Raw genomic sequence first — 26,996 nt, forward strand, 5'->3', positions numbered from 1 at the left:
CCAAAAGTGCAGCACTTTCACAGCATTATCTTTCATGAAACTGTATACAATTAGAGTATCTTATTTAAAACTCCCTGAACTTAAATGTGAGTGTGTACATATAATACACACATGTACCATTAATTCATGACTTATAGAGGACCCACCAATGTGTTAGCCACTGGGCTAAGTACTAGAGACACAGGGAAAACAAACCACTGGTAGTAATTACATACGTTATTTTAAACGATGTTCCTTTTGCATTTGTAACAGCAGCCTATTATGACTCTAAATACATTTTTTAAATTAGAATTAATGGTACTTTAAGGTACAAATTTCCAAAAATGAGGAAAACTTTCAATTGTGTGTGTGTGTTAGCTACTTTCAAGACTGTGCATATGTTAACTGTTTTTTACATAAAATATCAAGCAGTAAAATTTTTGAAACACAGGATAAAATAGTTCCTTTTTAAGGGCCATGGAGAAGGCAATGGCACCCCACTCCAGTACTCTTGCCTGGGAAATCCCATGGACGGAAGAGCCTGGTAGGCTGCAGTCCATGGGGTCGCAAAGAGTTGGACACGACTGAGCGACTTCCCTTTCACTTTTCACTTTCATGCACTGGAGAAGGAAATGGCAACCCATTCCAGTTTTCTTGGCCTGGAGAATCCCAGGGACGGGGGAGCCTGGTGGGCTGCTGTCTATGGGGTCATACAGAGTCGGACACGACTGAAGCGACTTAGCAGCAGCAGCAAGGGCCATGGTGAGCTAGGCTATTTAGAACTTCTTGCTTAGAAAACAACCCAAACTGCCAAATAAAGTATTAAAATGTATCTTTATAAGGTTATTGAAGAAGCAACAAAATAGTGTGGAATTATCAAAAAATTCAGTGAGGCAGGCAACGCAATGAAGCTGTTTCTGTCCTGAGGGAATTTGCTGATCCATTCAGACAAATCTTACTTTCACTTTTAAAAACCTGAGTTATATTCCTAATATATAAAGAGCATCTAAAAACAGAGAAAAAGACCAATTAACCTAAAAAAAGGGGGAAAAATATATTAACAAATAGTTCACCAAAAAAGAAATGCAAATGTCTCTTAAATACATGAAAAAATGTTCAATCTTATTTATAATTTTAAAAACCACGAATTAAAACTATAATGAGCTATCTTTTCTCATCTATCACATTGAGGGAAATTCAATTTGACAAAATACTCTGTTGGTGACAGTCTGGGCAAAAAGGAATTTGCACTGCTGGAGACGTAAAAGGGTGCAAACCATGTGAAACAGAATTTAGCCACAAAGAGCAAAAACACACATATTTACTCTCTGACCTAGCATCACACTTGTTAGACGATCTCCCAAAGATACTTTAGCAAAAATTTTCAATGAGGTAGCATAAGGCTATTCACTGAAGTATTAACTGCAACAAGAAAACTCGAGAAAAAAATGTCTATCAATAAAGGACTGGCTGAATAAACTATGGTGCAGTACCATACAGTTATAAAACATAATCTTATATACATATATCTATGTATGTGTGTGTGCATATTAAGTCACTTCAGCCATGTCTGACTCTGTGACCCTGTGGACCATACTGCCAGGCTCCTGTGTCCTAGGGATTCTCCAGACAAGAATACTGGAGTGGGCTGGCATGCAGGGGATCTTCCCAACTCAGGGATCAAACCCATGCCTCGTATGTCTCCTGCACTGGCAGGCAGGCTCTTTACCACTAGCATATCTACATCTATATTTAGCACATCTATATATACTACAAAGCAGTGGTCTCTAAGATACATTTTTTACAGACAAAAGCAAGTGCAGAATATGTATATTATGCTACCTTTCTTTGAGAACAAAGGATATGATTATGTATTTTTTGCCTTTTAAAAAAAGTAATAAAAAGGAAGAAGGATATACACAAAACTAATAAAAAATAAAATGGCTTTTATAGGTGAGGAGATGGGGAAATGAGGGTGAAGAGAAGGAACAGGGATGAAAATAAGGCCCTTTTCAATGAATGTACTTCAGAGTTTTTATTTTGGAATCATAAAATCTTTTTATAAAAAAGCAAAATACATTAACTTTAAAAAGCAATCCCTTAAACCACCCTAAAATAACTGAACTTAATGTGTATATACTTAATTGCAATTTCACAGAGTACTTTCAAGTGATTTTTAAAACACAGTACTTTCAGTGCCTGTTCCTCATGGGATATACAATAAAAGAAAACCCCAAAGAGGTTCCAAACAACATTAATAGTCTTGCTGGTTATGTTGCTACCATTATTTTGAAATTATTTTAGACATATCTACACACATATGAATAAAGCAATGACTAATTATGTTATTAGGAACCAAGACTTTCAGTGTAAGTGAAAAGAGATAGAAATATAAAATTAAAAAAATAAATCAAAAGTTAGAACAGGAAAAGAGTAAAAATTTATGAAGTATTTTTCTTTAAAAAAATTTGTGTCAACTGAGAAGGCCTAGAAACAATGATTCAATAAAAATGTGTACTTTTAACATATATGTTATGATCTCTAAACACTATTTCCCACTAAAAGGAACTAGAGCCCCTAGGCTGATTCTAAATCTAGAACAGAGAATATCACTAGAGTCTGGAACAACTAGCAATAGTAGGAGATGAACACTGCCTGGATTATCCCATGAGAAGTTTGCAGAAATCAACCTACAGGGCTCCCTCTGAACATCAGGAAGAGTCATGATGCAGTATAACCCATCAAGTATGATAAAAATACTTTGCCCACCTGATGCGAAGAACTGACTCATTGGAAAAGACCCTGATGTTGGGAAAGATTGAAGATGGGAGGAGAAGGGGACAACAGAAGATGAGATAGTTGGATGGCATCGCTGACTCGATGCACATGAGTTTGAGTAAGCTCCGGGAGTTGGTGATGGACAGGGAAACCTGGCGTGTGGCAGGCCATGGCATCACAGACGGTCAGACAGGACTGAGAGATAACAACAACATTCACAGATATTTTATGTTTTAAAAGTTGAAGGTTTGTAGCAACCACGCGTCAAGTGTCTATTGGCATGATTTTCTCAATAGCATTCACTCACTTTGTGTCTCAGTGTCATATTCTGATAATTCAGGCTGTATTTCAAACTTTTTCATTATTATTGTATTTGTTACGGTGATCTGTAATCAGTGAACTTTGATGTTACTCTTGTCATTGTTTTGTGGTACCAGGAACCACTCATATTAGGCAGTGAACTGAAACTTTTCTGGCAGTCCAGTGGTTAAGACTCTGCTTCCACTGCAGGGGGCACAGGTTTGATCTCTGGTTGGGGAACTAAGATCCCCCATGCCATGTGGCTAAAAAGTATAGATAAATAAAATTGGGCCAAATTTTTTTTAACAGAAAATTAAAAAAAAAAAAAAAAAAGACACTGAACTAATAAATACTGTGTGTGTTTTGAGAGCTCTACCAACTGGCCGTACCCCCCCGCCTCCCTCTCCCCAAGCCTCCCAGTTAAGACACACAATATTGAAATTAGGCCAATTAACAATCCTACAATGGCCTCCAAGTGACAGGAAGAGCTGCTTGTTTTTCACTTTAAATCAAAAGCTTAGTGAGGAAGGCACGTTCAACAGAGAAAACTCGGCCTCTTGTGCCAAACAGATAGCCAAGCTGTAGATTCAAAGGAAAAGCCCTGACAGAAATTTACAAGTGCTACTCCAGTGAACACATGAATGAAAAGAAAGCAAACAACCTTACTGCTGATATGAAGAATGTTTTAGTGGTCTGAAGAGAAGATGAAACCAGCTATACCATTCCCTTTAGCCAAAGTCTAAAACCAGAGCAAGGCCCTAAATACCTTCAATTCTACGAAGGCTGAGTGAAGCAAGGAAGCTGTAGAAGGCAAGTTTGAAGCCAGCAGAGGCTGGTTCATGACATTTAAGCAAAGAGGCCAACTCAATGACATAGAAGTGCAAGGTGAAGCTTGCACTTGAAGTCACCCAGGAGATCTAGCTAAGACAATTCATGAGGATGGCTACACTAAACAACAGATTTTCAATGCAGACAAAACAGTCTTCTATTGGAAAAAGATGCTATCTAGAAGTTTCATAGCTGGAGAGAAGTCAGTGCCTGGCTTCAAAGCGTCAAAGAACTGGCTGATTCTCTTGTTAGGAGCTAATGCAGCTGGTGACTTAACTTGAAGTCAATGCTCATTTACCATTCTAAAAGTTCTAGAGCTAAATCTCTGCTGGTGCTTTATATATGAAACAACAAAGACTGGATGACATAACATCTGCTTACAATATGGTTTACTGAATATTTTAAGCCCACTGTTGGAACCTACTGCCCAGAAAAAAAGATGACTTTCAAAATGTTACTGCTCACTGAAAATGTACCTGGTTCCCTAAGAGCTCTGATGAACAAGATTAAAGTTGATTTCATTACTGATAACATAACATCTATTCTGCAGCCTATGGATCAAGGAGTAAGGCTATAGCTTCCAGAGACAGTAATTCCTCTGGTGGATCTGTGCAAGGTGAATTGAAAACCTTCCAGAAAGAATTAATCCTTCTAGATGCCATTAAGAATATTCATGATTTATGGGAAGAGGTCAAAACACCAATATTAAAATAGGAGTTGGGGCCTTCCCTGGTGAGCCAGTGGCTAATACTCTTCGCTCCCAATGCAGGAAGCCCAGAGTTCGATACCTGGTCAGGGAATCAGATCCCACATGCTGCAACTAAAGAGCATGAGTGTAGCAACTAAGATCTGGTAAGGCCAAAGAAATAAATAAATGTTTCGAAAAAATAAAATAAGGAGTTTGGAAGAAGCTGATTCCAACTTTCATGGATGACTTTGTGGGGTTTGAAACTTCAGTGGAGGGACTAAGATGCAAATGTGGTTAAGACAGCAAGAGAACCAGAATTCCAAGTGGAGCCTGAGATGTGCCTAAATTACTGCAATTTCATGATAAAACTTTAATGGAAATGGAGTTGCTTTTTATGGATGAGCAGAGGCAGTGGTTTCTTGAGATGGAATCTACCGAAGATGCTGTGAAGGCTGTTAAAATGACAATAAAGGATTTAGAATATTAAGCTTAGTTAATGAAGTAGGGATAGGGTTTGAAAGGATTAACTTCAATTCTGAAAGAAGTTCTATTGCAGATAAAATGGTATCAAACATTGCTCAATGCTACAGAGAAATGGTTGGTGAAAGGAAGAGTCAACCAATGGGGCACACTTCACTGTCTTATTTTGTCATATTACCATGCCAACCTTGAGCTATCATCATCCTGATCAGTCAGCAGCCATTAACACTACGGAAAGACCAGCAGCCAAAAGATTACAACTCACTGAAGGCTCACATGATGGTTGGCATTTTTTAGCAGTAAAGTATTTTTAAATAAAGTACGTGCATTGTTTTTCTAGACACAATCCTATTGCACATTTAATTTTTAAGACTACAGTATAAACAACTTTTACATACTCCAGGAAATAAAAAAAAAATCCTGGGAATGTGTTTATTGTGAAATTCGCTTTATTGTGATGATCTGGAACTGAACTCACAATATCTCCAAGGTATGCCTGTACTAAATAAAAACTTACATTATTTGAAAGATGCTAGGGCAACAACACAATATTCTGAAAACTAATAAATAAGGAAAGGAATAAAACATCTGCCATGCCTTTCTTTCTACAGGATAAACTGTATTTCAAAGTAACCAAACAGTTAATGAGGTAAAATTCGTCATAGAATTACAGCCAATAAGTGCAGAAGAAATAATAGAATATCATCATTTTGTAAGCCTTAGTAATATAAAACAATGACTCTGGACAAAAGTTATCAATAGGTACCACCAATTAAGTGATGTGGAACTTCATAATAGATGTATCAGGTTGACAACACCTTACTCAAATTTATGAAAAGAGACATTTTATGCCCTCAGGTGTAATGTAACAGGAAAAACACAGCATCACCTATGAACTGCTGCTGCTAAGTCGCTTCAGTCGTGTCCGACTGTGTGTGACCCCAGAGACAGCAGCCCACCTGGCTCCACTGTCCCTGGGATTCTCCAGGCAAGAACGCTGGAGTGGGTTTGCCATTACCTTCTCCAATGCATGAAAGTGAAAGTGAAAGTGAAGTCGCTCAGTCGTGTCTGACTCTTAGCCACCCCATGGACTGCAGCCTACCAGGCTCCTCCATCCATGGGATTTTCCGGGCAAGAGTACTGGAGTGGGCTGCCATTGCCTTCTACGTACCTATGAACGATTTTTCTCAAAAACTATCAGAATTTAATTAAGCCTAAACTGAGCTATTATAAATTAAAAAAAAAAATTTAAGAGACATTAACATTCAAATGCAACCTATAAATTTTGGTGGGATACTGAATCAAACATAAATTATAAAAACACATATATAAGATGAATGAAGAAATGAGAACCCTGTTTTATTTGATACCAAGAAATTATTTTTTAAATTTCTTTAAGTATGATAATGACTTTGCAGATTTTCAAAAACAAAAGCCTTCCTGCATTAGAGATATTGAAAAAAGAAATAAGGAGGAAAAATAAAGAGGAAAAAACTTTGATAATTATTGGCTAGATGTTTGGTATATATATGTTTACTATACTTTGATGTGTTTCAAAATTTTCCTTCAAGAAACAAAGGTGGTCCTAGATTGGTATTTTCCAAGGGCCAGACATAAGAAAAGGAAAATCTCTCTCAAAGAATAAACCTGAAGATCTCTGCAGAAATCAGAACATGAAAAAAAGAGAGAGAGAGATATGGGGAAAAAAATATAAGAGGGACTATAAAAAGCACAAAATATAAGATAATGGATAGAAAGACACACATTATCAACAATCACATTAACTATAAATGGACTAAATGTTCCAGTTAAACAAAGAATGTTCTAAAGAATGAAAAAGGAAATACCACTGTGTGTTGTTTACAACAAAGCTAAAATACAAGGATAGAGAAAGTCTGAAAATAAAAGAATGGTAAAAGGTACACTTTGCAAATGCTAACCAAAAGAAAACTGATGTTACAATATTAATATTAGAACAAAGTTAAAAGCAAAAAGCATTATTAGGATATAAAAGTATTTTCATAAATGATGTGGTAAGTCGTTTCAGTCAAGTCTGACTCTGAGATCCCATGGACTCCAACCAGGCTCCTCTGTCCATGGAATTCTCTAGGCAAGAATACTGGAGTGGATTGCCATTTCCTTTGCCAATCATTTCCCTTCATAATGATAAAAGCTTCAATTCATCAAGTAAGAATTTTTAATTTGTAGGTATCTGTTCTCAAAATATCAGATATTTAAAATCCAAAAGTCTGCTTTTAAACAGGAAAACTTAAAACTATTTATGGTAAATTTATGGTCACAATAATTTTAAATGTTTGTATTTGTCATCTTATTCTATAGTTTTTGATGTTGCTGATGTTTTCCGTTCTTTAATTTGCTATGTTAATGCTGGTTAGCCTGTTTATTTTTTTTTTCCCCAATAACCACATTTAACCTTTAATTTCATTAGAAAGCAATTAAACTTTTCAGAAACATTAGTATACAGCTATAAGATTTTATAGAAATACATTTTTTAAAATTTTGCTTTACATTTGGGCAAGATGCCGAATTTAACAATTACTCCTCTTACCATCATTCTCCTTTTCCGTATTTTATTAATAACTCTCGAGAACCAATTCACTAATCTGTTCAAAATGAGCAAAATTTAAAGAACCCTAAGATTTAACTTGATAAATGTATTATTTGACTTATTTTATCATTTTAATATGTTTCAAAGCCAATTCCCTATTACAACTTCCTTAGAGTTCTAAATTTTTACTCCCTCTCCTGTTGTTCAGAACATATCATAAGTAATATACTCAAAAAGAGTAAATAGAGAGTATATTTTCTAAGATGCAGTATTTTCTTAGAATATCTTCCAACTGTTACTAAAGACAGAATACTGTGGTCACTGTATTTTTCCTGAAGGGGATATTGTGTTATTGTAGGATCATGAGTAATTTAATAAAAAAGTTTGAGTAGATTCATATTTCTTTTTAGGTAACATCTTTTGAAACCGGATACTCTTTAATTTTTGAAATGTAAACTTTTTACCCTTTTATGTAAACTTTTTAACATTTAAAATCTATTCTTTAATTTTGTCAAGAAAATAAACGGTTCACTTGCTGTCTCAAAAAGTTTTTATTAAGATCAGGAAAGATCTATTCTTGTTTATTACTGAGCTGAATTCATTGGTTACCTGTTTGAGAATATCTTGTTGTTTACAAGTGGAACTCTCATAAAATCCATACAGACAGTCCCCGGATTAAGTAATATTTGATCCATAAATAAATTCGTCTTTGTGTAAACTGTTTCATAATTTATTTGCATTAAGATGGAAACATTAAATTTGAATCTGTGAGTACACAAACTCATAAGTTTCATGTTTCTCCTCCCACAGGTGTTTGTTTGCATTAAAGTCATTTACGCTTTGATTTTCGTGTAGACGTTTCTCATAATAAAAATTGTCCTTTAATGGAAAGATTTCCTTCTAGTTAATTGACAACATTAACATTACACTATTTTTCTCTGTTTTCCATATTTTTTTTCACAGTTCATAATTTAATTTTTCTGTATTTATACTTCAAACACAGGTCAATCAAGGCCAGTACTGGCTAATTTTGGGGATCCTAATCACTATCAATTCCGTCCTTATGATTCTTCAAAGAATGCAGACATCCTGTTTCACACAGGCCACAAATGGCAGACTTATACCATGGTATCACTTTTTAAAAATGAGATAGGACACAACAATGACAGAAATCTAAAGATTCAGAAATAGTCTAATAACTGATGCTAACTGCTTTTGAGAAAACAAACTTTCTGACTACAGAGTGGCTGATTCATTAATATGAAAAACTGATTAACTTCTTATAGAATATTCTCAGTTCTTATACCTTACTGAAAAAACAGACAATTTTAGACACTTTTGAAGGCCTTGAAGAAAACTTGAAGTGGTTTGTTGTGAGTCCCAATCAGCACCACTTAATCAGAAGTCCCCAGTTTTTGAAATTTACACAACATATACATGACATTATAGGCAAGGGATTATCTTTTCCAAGGTTGTAATCAATGTCAATAATCCAAAAAAATCAGCATGTAATTTTCTCTTTTGGCTGACAGTCATTTTAAAATCAAACTATAAACTTCTCATGAGTTTAACAACCTCAGAATCATTAATGGAAAGGATTTAAGATTTATTTAGTTCAGAGCATTTAAAGACTGTTGTATGGAATCTAGTTTCTAGGGTTCCACAAACGTTTCCTAAGAGGATTTCAGTTCCACTATCTTGCGATGTTACTACAATTTAAGAAAACAATTTCTAAGTCCATATCCTTGCTCTTCTTTATTTCCAAATCATAATATATTACTCACCTTGCAGTAATATAGCTTTTGACAAGGAAATGGTGTAGGACTGCATGGGAAAAGCAGTTGTAGCTAATTAAACTGGTTTATGAGAACCTATATACTAAAGATGCTTACTCCTTGGAAGCAACGTTATGACCAACCTAGATAGCATATTCAAAAGCAGAGACATTACTTTGCCAACAAAGGTCTGTCTAGTCAAGGCTATGGTTTTTCCTGTGGTCATGTATGGATGTGAGAGATGGACTGTGAAGAAGGCTGAGTGCCGAAGAATTGATGCTTTTGAACTGTGGTGTTGGAGAAGACTCTTGAGAGTCCCTTGGACTGCAAGGAGATCCAACCAGTCCATCTTAAAGGAGATCAGCCCTGGGTGTTCATTGGAAGGACTGATGCTAAGGCTGAAACTCCAGTACTTTGGCCACCTCATGCAAAAAGTTGACTCATTGGAAAAGACTCTGATGCTGGGAGGGACTGGGGGCAGGAGGAGAAGGGGATGACAGAGGATGAGATGGCTGGATGGCATCACTGACTCGATGGACGTGAGTCTGAGTGAACTCCGGGAGTTGGTGATGGACAGGGATGCCTGGCATGCTGCAATTCATGGGGTTGCAAAGAGTCGGACACAACTGAGCAACTGAACTGAACTGAATGCTAGTCCCAGTTTGCCAAGTGATGCTAGTGGTAAAGAATCTGCCTGCCAATGTAGGAGAGACGTAAGACATGTGGGTTTGATCCCTGGGTTGGGAAGATCCCCTGGAGGAGGGTATGGCACCCCACTCCAGTATTCTTGCCTGGAGAATCCAATGCCAGAGAGCCTGGGGGGCTACAGTTCAAGGGGTCGCAAAGAGTCAGACATGACTATAGCAACTTAGCATCATGCACGCATGCAAGGCTAGTCCATTTGCCTCCTTCTGAAATGAATTAAAGTCAACTCCATTCTAGAAGCCATTCACTAATTCTAAAGCTGTGTTCTTTAAACTGTGGTATGTACATAGGTGCATCTTTGTGACATGTTATCAATCTGCAGTGAAATAAAGTAAATCAACCCTATCTCAGAGCACACAATTTTAGTTAGTCCTTTGTTTTTCTTTAAGCAAGACTTTCTCACTGAGGAAAGCAGCGCATTAATTTATATTTTGGCAAAAGTATTTCACCTTTTCTTGAATTAGTAACAAACTGTGCAGATGAGTACGACAGATAGCAATTTCCTAACGAATTCCAGAAAAAAAAGTTCTAATAATTTTTCAGTGGTCTCCAAAGAGAGGAAATTTCCCCCCCCAGTTTAATACCTAACTTTAGTTGTTGTATCTTCAATTTAATCCCACTTTCATATCCTTTATGCTGCTGAGAGCAGAAGTCCAAACAACAATCTTCCACGTATATTTAAAAAGCAAAATTTCCTCCCCCCTTTAAGCCCTCTTAAGAAATGAATTTTGAAAGAGTCATTTGGGAAGACCACCATTTTGAAATCATGTATTGCTAGTAAATAAACTCAAAACAAGTTAATTATACTGAGCTCTCATAGCACTCATTTATAAGACATACATCCACATACCATTAAATAACATCAAATTTATAATCAATGCTTTAGAGTCTCAATTTTGTTTTCAAGAGTTTGCAATCTACCATATTTTAAAAAAGAACAGATTAAAATGAAAATAAAGGTAGTTTTTCTTTATATTGTTAGTATCTTGACTATTTGTTTACCATTAAGGAAACAATAATGTAATTATGGTAAAAACGGACCTAATCAGATGTCACATGTTCTCTCTCTGTGCCTGCCTGGAGTTTCAGTTCAGTTCAGTTCAGTTGCTCAGTCATGTCTGACTGTTTGCGACCCCATGAATCGCAGCACACCAGGCCTCCCTTTCCATCATCAACTCCCAGAGTTCACTCAAACTCATGTCCATCAAGTCGGTGATGCCATCCAGCCATCTCATCCTCTGTCGTCCCCTTCTCCTCCTGCCCCCAATCCCTCCCAGCATCAGGGTCTTTTCCAATGAGTCAACTCTTCGCATGAGGTGCCCCAAGTATTGGAGTTTCAGCTTTAGCATCAGTCCTTCCAATGAACACCCAGGAGTGATGTCCTTTAGAATGGACTGGTTGGATCTCCTTGCAGTTCAAGGGACTCTCTAGAGTCTTCTCCAACACCACAGTTCAAAAGCATCAATTCTTCGGCACTCAGCTTTCTTCACAGTCCAACTCTCACATCCATACATGACCACAGGAAAAACCATAGCCTTGACTAGACAGACCTTTGTTGGCAAAGTAATGTCTCTGCTTTTGAATATGCTATCTAGGTTGGTCATAACTTTCAATGAGTAAGCGTCTTTTAATTTCATGGCTGCAATCACCATCTGCAGTGATTTTGGAGCCCAGAAAAATAAAGTCTGACACTGTTTCTACTGTTTCCCCATCTATTTCCCATGAAGTGATGGGACCAGATGCCATGATCTTCATTTTCTGAATGTTGAGCTTTAAGCCAACTTTCTCACTCTCCTCTTTCACTTTCATCAAGAGGCTCTTTAGTTCCTCTTCACTTTCTGCCATAAGGGTGGTGTCATCTGCATATCTGAGGTGATTGCTATTTCTCCTGGCAATCTTGATTCCAGCTTGTGCTTCTTCCAGCCCAGCGTTTCTCATGATGTACTCTACATATAAGTTAAATAAGCAGGTGTCTAACTGCTTTCTTATCGTGTAACAGTGGCAAAGCTAAACACTCAGCCCTAGGGACGTGCAGGACAAGTACTGTCACCAAACATGCACAAGTGGTGCTTATTCACACTCCACTTTCATTTAGTTCCTGCTGGGCTATGACTCCAGCGCTATTCAGTTATTGATGTTATTTTTAAAACATCGAAATAAAATACTCCACAGGACTGCAGGCAGATCTCATTTTATCACACTTCAGTTTACTACACTTTGTGGATCATGTGTTTTTTACGAATTGAAGTTTTGTGGTAACTCTGTGCTGAGCAGCCTATTGGTGCCATTTTCCCAACAGCATTTGCTCACTTTGTGTCTCTGTGCCACAGAAACTGTGGTCATTTTCACAAAATTTCACTTTAATTGCTATTATATTTGCTATGGTGATCTGTGATAGTTAATCTTTGACGTGACTACTACAAAAAGATTATGCCTCACTGAAAACTCAGATGATGGTTAGCATTTTCTAGCATTAAGGTACTTTTTACTTACAGTATGTACATTGTATTTTTAGACATAACAGCCTACAGTTTAGTATAAACATCACGTTTATATGCACTGAGCAACCGCAAACTTCACGTGACTTCACTGTGATACCCACTTTCCTGAGGTGTTCAGAAGCTGAACCTGCAGTATTTCTGAGGTCTGCCTCCATTTCATTACTTGAATTTTTAAGTTTCTCATCTCAGTCTCCTAAAAAGTCATTTGACATACAGAAAATAAACTGGAAAAGACATATTTTATTTCCTAGCATTTAAATATAAATTTAAATAAATGTATCTGTTTATATACTAAAGCTGACAATTACTTAACATTATAGCAAACACAAGCTCCAAGTTAACTGATTTATATGGCAAAGGCAGTAAAGGCGCAATAAGAAGCATAAAGCAAAGATTTAAAAGGTAGGAACTAATTAAATCAGAATAGAAAAAAGACTAAATTATATCCTCAAAAACATTCTTACAAATAAATAAATCAAGTAATATATCTAAAAACAATAAGCCTCTAATTACTAGATTTTTCAAAGATCAGTAACTACATTCTTCAAGAGTCCTCAATGGATGTGGAAACTAGATTGCAGAATAACAGAAAATAAATGAAAGCAGCAATCATACATGCTATGCTGATGATGGCTGACAGTAAGATGGAAGAGAAGTTCACTAAGACCGTATTTCCAGTTCCATATCTTCAATTATGAACTGTCTCTACTTGGCTCTTACCTTACACTCAACCTAACAAAATGATCCAACCTTAAATTCCACACTACGATCCCTTGTAACTTCATTATGTACATCAGTATCACTAATATTGTCCAAGTAAATGTGATGCAAAACTTCAGCATTATCATTTAAATTTATTAAAAATTCCAAATTTGTAAAAAGTAGAGCAGTGAACTCAATCCCCACTGCCCATTTTCCACCAATGAAAAAGATTTTGCCACATTTGATTCATATGTAATTTTTTTCTTTGCTGAGCTATTTCAAAGTAATCCTCGACATCATGTAAAGACATACCTCCACATACATATTTTTTAATGTTTTTTTCTGTCTCTGCAATATCCTCCACATGGAATCAGTTATTAAATCCTACTCCTAATAACCTCATAGCTCAGTTGGTAAAGAATCCGCCTGCAATGCAGAAGACCCCAGTTCGATTCCTGGGTCAGGAAGATCCACTGGAGAAGGGATAGGCTACCCACTCCAGTATTCTTGGGTTTCCCTGGTGGCTCAGCTGGTAAAGAATCCACCTGCAAGGCGAGAGACCTGGGTTTGATCCCTGGGTTGGGAAGATCCCTGGAGAAGGGAAAAGCTACCCATTCCAGTATTCTGGCCTGAAGAATTTCAGGGACTGTGTAGTCCATGGGGTCGCAGAGTCAGCAACTTTTGCTTTCACTTAATAACCTCAAAAGGTCTCAGAGATTGTTATTGATTAATAACAATCCCCAAAAAACATTAAAGTGCGTGGGAGACTTTTAAAGGTCCTCAATTTTTTTTCACCCATCCTCGTATCCATGCCTCTCACAGTACGATTCCCATCAACAAGTAGGGTGCAGGTCCCCATCCCTTTGGGCTGTCCTGACCACTTGTTTTAGGCAGTATGCTATGGCAGAGAAGACAGTGAGCTAGTGCCAAGCCTAGGTCTTTTTGTAAGGTTTCTCTGTCTCTCTGGACTCCTGCCTCCTCAGTGAGAATAACATTGCAGGATGAGAGGTGATAGAGCAGAGATGAGTGCATCCAGGTGAGTCCGTTCTATACCATGCAGCTCCCTGCCAGCCAACTGCATGCGAGCCCACCAACCCAGATTAGCACAACCATCCAGCTGGTCCACAGATCTGTGAGCTGAAATAAATGTTTATCATTGTGATGCCACTGAGGCTTTGGGTTTTTTGTTAGCTGCATTACTGTTGCAATAAATAACTAATACAGAAATTGGTACTAATAAAAACAAAATATGTGTCATTGACTTTGGGACCAAAGTAGTAGTTACAGTTACAAAGGCAAGAAAAATAATGAGGAAATTATATGAGACTTAAAAAACAGTGACCCATGTTTTGTAGTGATAAATTTTTGGTGACTATGCTTTCAAACAATAACTTAAAAGAAGTTAGACTGTATTTAAAAGAAACTTTTTGGCTTGAGCAAGCTAATTTTCTGGCAGAATGCTGAAAATGTCACCTGGTTGCTCCAAGCCATACAGTAAGGTTCTGCAAGAAAGAGATGAGCTAAAGAAACACCTGGTCATTTTATAAGCAGAATCTAGAAAAAACAGAGAGGAACCAAGACTTCCTGGTTTGGAAAATAAAACTTCATACAAAGATCTAATCAAGGGTGTGGCTGTAAATCCCTTTCTTAAGATCTCCAAAAGAGCTAAGGGCAGTGTCTAAGTAGACATTTTCAGCTTGACAAAGGGCTTTTAGGAAGTTCAAGGGCAGGATCCCACAGAATTCTGATCTCTACACAGTAGTGATTCATCTAGAGAGCAGTCACGTCTTACTCAACAAGTGTGGGTGTGGGTTTCAGGGCATGGAATCAACCATGCCAGACACGCAGAATTCCCATCAAGTTTTACAGAGGTTTCACTGGCCCAAGAGCCACCAGCCCAGCCCTGGGAAGGCTCTGTGTCAGTGAGGGGACCCTGCACCTTCTGCTCACTTTCCTGGACTCCCCCTCTGCCAGGGGGACAAGCCCAGGCTGTCCTGCTGATGGGTGAGAGACCATGTGGCACAGAGCACAGCTGTCTTTGTTTTTTCAACAAGATGGCAAAGCCGAGATAAACAATCAACAATAGGATTATTTCTTTCATCATCTCCCAGTCATGGCCCTACCACTACCATCCCCAGCGTCAAGATTCAGGTTTATGTCCTGAGATATTGTGAGCCCCTCTACCCTGCCCCTGGGCCTCTATTTCTTCTGCCGGACCATCCATTCAGTATCATCATGCTCTCCACATGCCAGTAAGTACTAATTGTAATAATGGTGACCATGTCATCCGTTCTTGGAAACCACCAGTGGCTACCCCAATCCCTAGTATCAACTCTCCTCCAGACAACAAAAGCCCTTCACAAACATAACCTCTCCTCTGCTGTCTTTTCTTCTGCAATTCTACCAGAAAATATCCAGCCTCTTAGGACTCTTTAAAATAACATGTTCATTCCTATTTCCGAGACTGGATTCACAATGTTTTCTCCCACCGAGAGGCTCTTTCACCTTATCCTCTCCCTATCACTCTTACCCATGCTTTGACCCTATCCCCCGGTCATGGGCCTTTCCTGACGTGCTACCAGAAAGAGGTCTTTCGCTTCTGATTTCTAGAGCACTTTCTATATATACTTTTTAAAGAGTCATCATATTGTATTCCTACTAAGCTATTTTGTGTATGTATATTATGTGTGTATATTCTGCTTTTTTCAAAGCCACACACTGTCATCTTTTAAAAAAGCAGAAATGAAATCTTTCTTATCAATTTTCAGTGAAGTCCTCTCAATGCTCAGCACAAATTCATAAACATAAGTTAAATATATCCAGAATCTTCATTAAATCCATAGGAATAATACTCATTTATTTAGAAATAAAATTTCACTAAGAAAATCCTTGAACATAGCTCATTGTTTTCTTTATATATGCTCAAACAAAAGTATGTACTTAAATTTAAATGAAAACTGTACAATTTATCTTATGCAAAATACATAATTTTCACATTAAAATACAAACCCTCTCTGAAATAAATCCACATTGTAGAACTTGTTTAGCTCCACGGAGAATTCTACCATTGCTTGAACTTCAGTCATTTTTAGTTTATACTCAGAAGACAAATCTGGTAACAGCACCTTGGTTAAAGTAGGGGGAAAAAAATCATGAGAAGCACAAAAAAAATGCCAACTTACAAAATCACTAACATTAAACATATTTCAGAGTATGATATGCAGGCAGGAAATGAAAATGAAGACAATTCATTTAGTGCTCCTAACTTAGCTTGATCTGACTGTACAGCACCAGAATCTATACATATGTACTCACTATACATATGTACTAAGGAAATACTAAACAGCACTACCCTAGATCTACCCTGTTTGAATGCTTTTCTAAGATTTGTTTCTCTTTGTGACAACTATGTGATAATAAATAATACAGCAAATTGTTCAAAGTAACTATTGACTTTATCATAGGTAAAAGGTAACTTTTTAAGAGAAAAATTAAGTTACCTAATTATTCTCTTCTAGTTCTACACTGCACTTCACATAAAGGCAACTCAGAGTCAAAAAAAGAATTGGCATCCTTTAATTCCCATTTAAATTTATGAAGCTTTTTCTCTGTCAGGTGAAGTTCTTAAATGACTGCTCATTTTTTAATTAAAAACAATTTCCCCCTCATTACAAAAGTCTAAAGTATTCATTTTCAAGAGGTCAAAAAGAGAGATACAAGCAAAAAAGAAAACATTTATAATTCTATCCATTGAAATACATACTTTGGTATATTTCTTTATATTTATATATATATTTATACACTTTCTATAAAAGTAGGATCAAATTATGTATACATTTAATTTAATCTGCTTATTTCATTTATTTTTACCAATATCTATGTTAATAACTATTATACCATGATGTTATAATTTAAACAATCTCCTATTGTTAGGTATTAATAGTTTAATAGTTCCCATCTTCACACCATTTCAAAAAGCATCACTGCAATCATCCTTATCAATAACACATACTTCAAAAAGCAATTTGATGTAGTAAGAAAGTGTTGAAAGACAATTCTGAGAGTGCTTATGTTTCTGCATGTCTTGCAAGCAGAGACACTGACTGCCTTTATTTCAGACTATTTTTCAAGGACACATGTTTAGCAAAGTGTCAGGAATCAGGGACAGTGTCTCATACTGGAGTAAAGGGCAAATCTTTTTAAGGTCCAGTGTGATAGAGATTAAGTCTCCTCTGAAGCATAAATTAGCAAGCTCACTGTCCCTCACGAAAGATTCAGGTCCCTCAGCTCAGGCATCCTCTCATGTAACATAAACTACTCTTACGCAGGCTGCCTCGTACTCCAGCCACTGCTATTGCCCCGCATATAAACTGTCCTTTTCTCTGACCCAGGAGGAGTCTTGAGTCTTCTGCAGACATCCATGGTGCTTGGGAAGGCTAACTTGTTACTTGCAAGTGGGATAATATTGACCCTTCGCATTTCTTAAAACAGTTCTTCATAGAAATCTAGCAAATATTTTGATTATGAATTGAACACAAAAGAAATGCCATCGTCTTACCTCTGCTGATCAAAACTTCATTTTAATATCATTAAATAACCAATGCTGCACTTCCAGTTAGTGATTCTTGCTAAAATAATAGTGCTCCCCCTATGAAAAAGAAAAAATAACATCTCAAACAAAATAAGAGGCATACAAATGTCCATTTTAAGGAAACCTATGCTTTGTTACTTAGTACTTTCAATTTATCCAGAAGATCCATATCCTCCATAAGGCTTAGGAATAAGGGTTAGAAATTTGTTTTCATTCAGTTTCACACATCAATAGTAACTATTATCTTTATTATGATTCACCTGTGTACACTTCAAAGTACAATAATAGAGGAGTATTTTCTTAGTGCAGTGGTTCAGAAACAATCCTCATGAATACCCAAAACAGTATAAGCTTTTCACTTTTTTAAGAATCTTCTGTTTATTTATTATTTTTGGCTGTGCTGGGTCTTTGCCACTGTGCGTAGGTTTTCTCTAGTTGCAGCAAGCAAGGACTACTCTCTAGTTGCGGTGCACGGGCTTCTCACTGTGGTGGCTTCTCTCACTGTGGAGCACGGGCTCTAGGCATGTGGGCTCAGCAGTTTCCACACATGGCTCAGCTGCCCCACAGCATGTGGAATCTTCCCGGACCAGGAACCAAGCCTGTGTCCCCTGCACTGGCAGGTGGATTCCCAACCACTGGAACCACCAAGGAAGTCCTAAACTTATCAATGTTTAAGATGTAGAACTCACCATTTTAAAATATGCCATTCCCTTGGTAGAAGAAATGATTTTTGAAACTTTACACACAGATAAATAGAGAGATATGAAACGTGTGTGTATATACATACACACATATGCTATGAGCTATTTAAAATATTTTGACAAAAAAGGTGCCTGGATATACTGTGCATAGTTTTTTTTTCCACACTCCAAATATTTATTGCTTAAATTTAAAAAAAGTCTTTTGCCTTTGGTATAATTATTTTAGGTACTAAAAATGTTAGAATGAAGACCACATTCACACTTCTTCACAGATTTTTTTCTTCTTTCCATCATGTATATATAGACTTTACCACCTTCCTTAATTGTTAAAGCTTAATAATCAAAAAATTTTTACAGTAACTATTTCTAAGGAGATCAAAATGATACTGCCTTTATATATTTCCTGTTCATGGAAGTAGTCTCTTCTCTAAGACAGCTTCTCCTGTACATATATTCTTGTGTTCTAGCCCTGCCTGTGTGTCAAGTTTGGTTAGGTCTCTATGCCTTAACTTACTCAGAAATAAAACAGGTATTCAATCATTCAAACATTTATTGAACACTTACTAGAAGCTAGCAAATGCAAGAGGTCAAGGCCCCTGAGGTAAGTTCCCGACACCTCAAAAAGCTCACTAACCACCAGGAAGAGATTAATATAGATTAAGTACAGCACAATGATTAAAACAAGGCTTAGGATCTGAGTTCAAATCCAACATTTTGGTAGTTTACCTCTCATGTCTTCATTTCCTTCAGGGAACATAGCATCTCTACCACCTGTATCAGTAGGCCTGTTATCTGAGCAAGAAATATCTTTTTTCCTCATTTAAACCATTTCACTTTTGTATCCCTTTACAGCAGCCTTTTCTTCAATACAGAAATTAATACCAGAATTAGAGAACTGTCATAACAAAATTCTAAAATATGTGGCACTGGCTAAGTCACTGGGTACCAGGCAACAGAGTAACAGACAAAACTATTAAGAAAATAATGGTGACCCTGGTTATATTGGAGCAAAACATGCCAGAAACTGCTGCCGACAATAACTTACAGAACGTGGTGACCATAAAAACCTCAGAACTTCAAGGTAAGAATATGAAAAGAACCACAACATTCATGTGTGCCAGTGGTTCTTTGCTGCCTTTATTCAGGCAAGAACTGGCCAGTTGGCAATGAAAGATGGAAGGAAATAGAGTAGAAATGGGTCCCTGTAGTCAACTCCTTCAATATCTGCATTATCAGGAGATAAGATTATTAGTACTTTTCCCAAAGACTTCTATTAAGACATTTTTTTTCAAAACAAACTTTTTATTGAAGTATAGTTGATTTAAAATGTATTCACTTCAGATATACAGCAAAGTGACTCAATTACATATATATTCCTTTTCAGACTCTTTTCCATTATAATCCCTTACAAGATATTGAATATAGTTCCTTGTGCTATACAATAGGTCCTTGTTGTTTATTTCATATATAGTGGTTTTTATATCTCCTATCCCAATCTCCTAATTTATTCCTTTCTCCTCAACATTTCCCCTTTGGTAACGATAAATTTGTTTTCTATGTGAGTCTATTTTTGTTTTGTGAATAAGTTCATTTGTATCTTTTTTTTTTTTTTAGATTCCACATATAAGAGATATCATATGATTATCTGTCTTCCTCTATCTGACTTACTTCACTTAATATGATAATCTCCAGGTTCATCCATGTCTGCAAATGGCATTATTTCATTCTTTTTTATGGCATCACCAAGTCAATGGACTTTGTTTGGAGTTTGGGTAAACTCTGGGAGTCGGTGATCAATAGGGAGGCCTGGTGGGCTGCAGTCCATGGGGTTGCAGAGTTGGACATGACTGAGCGACTGTACTGAACTGAATATTCCAATGTATATATGTACCACATATTTATCCATTTATCTGTTGACGAACATTTAGGTTGCTTCCATGTCTTGACTACTGTAAATAGCGCTGCTATGAAGAGTGAGTTGCATGCATCTTTTCAAATTAGAGTTTTCATCTTTTCCAGATGTACATGCAGAGTGGGACTGCTGGATTATATGGTAACTCTATTATTTTTAAGGAAACTCCATACTGTTCTCTATAGTGGCTGTACCAATTTATATTCGCATCAACACTATAGAAGGGTTCCCTCTAATCCATGCCCTTGCAAACATTTACTGATGATGGCCATTCTGACTGGTGTGAGACAATACCTCATTGTAGTTTCTTTCTATTTTTTATTGAAGCATAGTTGGTTTATGTTGTGTTAACTTCTATGGTATAGCAAAGTGACTCAGTTAAACACACATATATCCACTGTTTTTTGTTATGATTTATCTCAAGATAATGAGTATTATTTGTTCCCTATGCCATAGAGCAGGACCTTGTTGTTTCTCTACCCTGTATGTAATCGCTTGCATCTACTAACCCCAAACTCCCAGTCCATCCTTCCCCAAACCCTCCCACTTGGTACACAAATCTGTTCTATATGTCTATAGATAAGTTTAATTTTAAATTCCACATATAAGTGATATATGGTATGTGTCTTTTTCTGACATACTTCACTTAGTATGGTAATCTCTAGTTGCATCCATGTTGCTATAAATGGCCTTACTTCATTCCTTATGCTGAACAGTATGTCATCATATATATATGTATACACACACATATATATTAATATATACACACATACCACATCTTCATCATTCATTCATCTGTCAATGGACATTTGTTTCCATGTCTTAACTATTGTAAACAGTGCTGCTACAGAACATAAAGATGCATGTATCTTTTTGAATTATAGTTTTGTCTGGCTATATAGCCCAGGAGTGAGATTACTGGATCATGTAGTAATTCTATGTTTAGTTTTCTGGGGAACCTCCAGCCTGTTTTTCATAATTGCTGCACTAAGTTGCCAATCAGTGGGAATGCTTTCTCCATACCCTCTCTAGCATTTGTTATTTGTAAACTTTTTAATGATGGTCATTCTCATCAGTATGCAGTGGTATTTCATTGAGGTTTTCCTTTTCATTTCTCTAATGGCTGACAATGTTAAGCATCTTTTCATTTGCCTATTGGCCACCTGCATGGCTCCTTTGGAGAAATGTCTATTTAGGTCTTCTGACCAATTTTTGATTTTTTTTTTTTTTTTTTTTTTTTGCTGTATCATATGAGTTGTTTGTATATTTTGGAAATTAGGCCCTTGTCAGTTGCATCGCTTGCAAATATTTTCTCTCATTTTGTAGTTAAATCTTCATTTTTTTATGGTTTCTTTTGCTGTGTAAAAGTTTCTAAGTTTGATTAGGTTCCATTTGTTTATTTTTGATTTATTAGAGTGTTTGGTCTGTTTTTACTCTAGGGGTTTTATAGTATCCTAACTTACATTTAGGTCTTTAATCCATTTTGAGTCTATTTTTGTATATGGAGTTAGAGAATGCTGCAATTTCTTTTTTTTACATGCAATTGCTCAGTTTTCTCAGCACACTTATTGAAGAGACTGTTTTTTCTCCTCTGTATATTCTTCTTCGTTTGTCATTGATTAATTGACATAAGAGTAAGGGTTTATATATAGGTTTTCTATCCTTTTTCATCAATCTATATGTCTGTTTTGGTGCCAGTACCATACTGTTTTGATTACTGTAGCTTTGTAGTATATTCTGAAGTCAAGGAGTATGATTCCTCCAGCTCTGCTCTTCTTTCTCAGGATTTTTTTGTATATTTGAGGTCTTTTGTGTTTTCATACACATCTTAAAATTTCTGTTCTAGGAAACCCTAACAATGCTACCAGTAAACTAATGGAATTCATCAATGAATTCAGTAAAGTTGCAGGGTACTAAATTAATATACAGAAATCTGTTGCTATTTCTATAGGCAAAAGTGAACTATCAGAAAGGAAAATTAAGGAACAATCCCATTTATAATTGCATCAAAAAGAATAAAATGTCAAAAGGAATAAACCTACCTAAAGAGGCAAGATCTGTACTCCAAAAACTCTAAGACACAGATGAAAGAAATGCAAGTCAACAAAAACAGATGGAAAGATATACCATGTTCTTGAATTAGAAGAATCAATATTGTTAAAATGACTATCTCACCTAAGGCCATGTACAGATTTAATGCAATCCTTATCAAATTACCAATGGCATTTTTCACAGAACTTTTAAGACTTCCTGATGAAACAAAGAAATACAGCACTGTGGATAAGATTACATTAGGGTGCGGCCATCCCACTCAGCAATGCCTCCTGTTTCAGATGCCTTCAAGACAAAGAGAAAGTGCTGAGTGCACAGGAAAGCAATAAGTAAGTCAGGCTTAAGAACCACAGCAGGAAAGAACTATTTTGCCATAGTCACTGGCACCAGAACTGAATGGAGACAAACACAAATGAACCCTACTATATTTTTGAGAGAACTGTATTTGTCAAAGATATTAAAAGCTAACCTGCAAACACCTATGACTGTGTAACTTGCAGGATGGCAAGCCTACCGTAGCACAAAGCTAACTATGAAAACTAGATGCCTTCCCAACTGGGAAAATTTTCAATACAAACTTCAGATGTGATCATGGAGGTTAACATAAGGAAGAAACACCCGGACAGCAAAGACAGGGGTCAGAGTACAGTGAATATAGGCATTCTTACCAGAAGAGCTGCTATACCATTACTGCCCAGCATTACCCTCAACCAGTGACTTCTCTCATTGTTTGCTTAACCAAATGGAAAATTTTATTATTCTTTTCCTATTTTTGAACCACCACTATTATGTCAGGTGTATGTGGGAGGGGCAGGGGAGGACCAGTAACTGTGTTTTGTCTCCAGGTCACTGGACTTGCAGATCTAACAGGTGGATCTGCTCTCTCAGTTGGATTAATATAACAGTACGATGGATCCTGGATTGTCTGTCTCCTTCGGCAATGGGAACTGGAGTATTTTCAATAGGCAGGATGAAGGATACACATGGATACTTTAGTAGGTGAACTGCAAGACTGTGGTTGACAACTTGTCATTTCTGTTTTCTTCTTTTCCTGCTGAATGATGAGCAATCCTGAGATAACATTTCCCAACCAGCCCTGAGGCAAGTGTGGCCAATCCACCCTTTCTGTGGACTGCAAACTGAAGTCCGCAGACAGATATGTAATGTCTGCCTCACTTGTTTAAAAGGAAATTCTTGGCTCTGGATTTCATTGCTTCCTTTTTCTACAGGCTGGAATACCTTCTTAATAGTGATCTAGTATCGACCACACAGATTAAGACAGAACTCTGAAAAATGGTAAAACAGAAAGATGGAAAAATTCTGGATTCTGGAATGGTTTCATAGAGCACAGACGTCAAATTTATCTAGACTGCTCAGATTTTCGTTTTATAACTCTTTATCACAGCAACTGTACCTAACCTATACCCTAAGTAATATGTCTTCGCTTCAGGCTATTTTCAAAGAAGCAGGAAAATGATCCTTTATATTACGTATGTTAATTAATAATTATATATTACATACAATAACAATAAAATAAAAAGCTGTATGACAATATACATGATTTGAAAATAATTCAAATCGTCTTTCTTCCATTCCAAACCCCCAATGGCTTCCCACCATATTCAGTAGCACTACCTTACAATGGCCTATATGACGACCTTACACAACCTGGTTCTTCCAACCACCTCTCTGACCTCATCTCCTAAGTTTGCCCACTCCAGTCACACTGCTTGCAATTTCTCAAACATACCGAAGAGATTAATGCTTCGGGGCTTTTGCAGTTTTGCAGTTGTTGCCTTGGACACTCATCCCTCCAGGATATCCAAATGACTCACCTTTTACCTCCTGGTCTTGATTCACTGACTTCCCTGGTGGCTCAGACGGTAAAGCGTCTGCCGACAATGCGGGAGACCCGGGTTCAATCCTTGGGTCAGGAAGATCTCCTGGAGAAGGAAATGGCAATCCACTCCAGTATTCTTGCTTAGAATGGAAATCCCATGAACAGAGGGGCCTGGTAGGCTACAGTCCATGGGGTCACAAAGAGTCGGGCACAACTGAGTGACTTCACTTCACTTTCTTGATTCACTGAGTGACACAAGGCTGTGATCCATGGGATCAGTTTAGTTAGTTTTCTGTGATTCTGGTTTTCATTCTGTCTGTCCTCTGATGGATGAGGATGAGAAGCTTGCGGAAGCTTCCTCATTGGAACTATTGGCTATGGTGAAAATTGGGTCTTGCTTTGGTGAGCAAGGCCATGCTCAGTAACTCTTTGATCCAATTTTCTGTTGATGGGTGGGGCTGAGTTCCTTCCCTGTAATTTGGCCTGAGGTCAAACTATGGTAGGGGTAATGGTGAATTTCTGCAAAAGGACTTAGGTCAGCACCCATGGCTCCTAGGACTGTTGTAGTCAATGATACTGACCCCGTGGCAGGCCACTGTCAATTCACATCTCCTCTGGAGACTCCTGGACACTTTCAGGCAAGTCTGGCTCAGTCTCTTGTGGGGTCACTGCTCCTATCTCCTGGGTCCTGGTGCATAAAAGGTTTTGTTGTCCCCTCCAAGAGTCTGTTTCCCCAGTTCTGTGGAAGTTCTGTAATAAATCCTGCTGACCTTCAAAGTCAGATTCCCTGGGGATATGCAGTTCCTCTGTTGGATCCCCAGGTTGGGAAATCTGTTGTGGAGCCTAGAACTTTTGCAACAGTATGAGAACTTCTTTGGTATAATTGTTCTGATCACATGGATTACAGCCTTGTTTAACTCAATGAAACCTTGAGCCATGCTGTGAAGGGCCACCCAAGATGGATGGGACATGTTAGAGAGTTCGGACAAAACGTGGTCCACTGGAGAAGGGAACAGCAAACCACTTCAGCATTCTTACCCTGAGAACTCCATGAACAGTATGAAAAGGCAAAAAGATATGACACTGAAAGACGAACTCCCAAGGTCAGTAGGTGCTCAAGATGCTACTGTAGAAGAGCAAAGAAATAGCTCCAGAAAGAATGAAGAGGCTGAGACAAAGCGGAAACAATGTCCAGTTGTGGATGTGACTGGTGGTTAAAGTAAAATCCGATGCTGTAAAGAACAATACTGCACAGGAACCTGGAATGTTAGGTCCATGAATCAAGGTAAATTGGAAGTGGTCAAACAGCAGATGGCAAGAGTGAATTTTAGGAATCAGTGAACTCAAATGGACCAGGATAGGCAAATTTAATTCAGATGACCATTATATCTACTACTGTGGGCAAGAATCCCTAAGAAGAAATGGAGTAGCCATCATAGTCAACAAAAGAGTCAGAAGTGCAGTACTTGGGTGCAATCTCAAAATGACAGAATGACCTCAGTTTGTTTCCAATGCAAACCTTTCAATATCATAGTAATATAAGGCCTTGCCCCAACTACTAATGCAGAAGAAGCTGAACGGTTCTGTGAAGATCTACAAGATCTTCTAAAACTAATACCAAAAAAAAAAAAAAAAAGATGTCCTTTTCATCATAGGGGACTGGCATGCAAAAGTAGGAAGTCAAGAGCTACCTGGAGTAACAGGCAAGTTTGGCCTTGGAGTACAGAATGAAGCAGGGCAAAGGCTGACAGAGTTTTTTCAAGAGAACACACTGGTCATAGCAAACACCCTCCTCCAACAACACAAGAGAAGACTCTACACATGGACTTCACCAGATGGTCAATACCAAAATCAGACTGATTTTATTCTTTGCAGCCAAAGATGGAGAAGCTCTATACAGTCAGCAAAAACAAGACTGGGAGCTGACTGTGGCTCAGATCATGAACTCCTTATTGCCAAATTTAGACTTAAACTGAAGAAGTAGGAAAAACCACTAGACCATTCAGGTATGACCTATATGGAGTCCCTTATGATTATAGAGCAGAAGTGACAAAAAAGATTCAAGGGATTAGATCTGATAGACAAGAATGTCTGAGGAACTATGGACAGAGGTTTGTACTATTGTACAGGAGGTTGTGATCAAAACCATCCCTAAGAAAAAGAAATGCAAAAAGGCAAAACAGTTGTCTGAGGAGGCCTTACAAGCTGAGAAAAGAAGAGAAGAGAAAGGCAAAGGAGAAAAGGACAAATATTTCCATCTGAATGCAGAGTTCCAAAGAATAGCAAGGAGAGATAGGTAAGCCTTCCTAAGTGAACAATGCAAAGAAATAGAGGAAAACAATAGAATGGAAAAGACTAGAGATCTCTTCAAGAAAATTAGAGATACCAAGGGAACATTTCATGCAAAGATGGGCACAATAAAGGACAGAAACCGAAAGGCTGGGACCTAACAGAAGCAGAAGAGATTAATATGAGGTGGCAAGAATACACAGAAAAACTATACAAAAAAGATCTTACATGACCCAGATAACCACAATGGTGTGATCACTCACCTAGAGCCAGACATCTTGGAGTGTGAAGTCACATGGGCCTTAG

The 26,996-nt window shown here is 37.4% G+C and overlaps 1 protein-coding gene across 7 annotated transcripts in view; it reads right to left on the minus strand.

Moving 5' to 3' along the window:
- Nucleotides 1–26,996, minus strand: part of FAM135A (family with sequence similarity 135 member A) — a 158,558-nt gene that overhangs the window by 118,506 nt on the left and 13,056 nt on the right. For 5 of the 7 annotated variants that reach the window (XM_044924542.2, XM_025294943.3, XM_025294941.3 and 2 more), the window contains exons 2-4: nucleotides 24,397–24,504; nucleotides 17,864–17,953; nucleotides 16,315–16,430 (exon numbers count right to left, since the gene is read on the minus strand). In XM_044924542.2, the coding sequence (XP_044780477.2) occupies nucleotides 16,315–16,391 (77 nt within the window). In that variant the 5' untranslated portion in view covers nucleotides 16,392–16,430; nucleotides 17,864–17,953; nucleotides 24,397–24,504. Of the gene's footprint in view, nucleotides 1–16,314; nucleotides 16,431–17,863; nucleotides 17,954–24,396; nucleotides 24,505–26,996 lie in introns of those variants that run through there. The other 2 variants (XM_025294942.3, XM_044924543.2) reach the window with 2 other exon arrangements.

Source organism: Bubalus bubalis, chromosome 10 (assembly GCF_019923935.1).
Source record: "Bubalus bubalis isolate 160015118507 breed Murrah chromosome 10, NDDB_SH_1, whole genome shotgun sequence".
NCBI classification, from domain to species: Eukaryota; Metazoa; Chordata; class Mammalia; order Artiodactyla; family Bovidae; genus Bubalus; species Bubalus bubalis.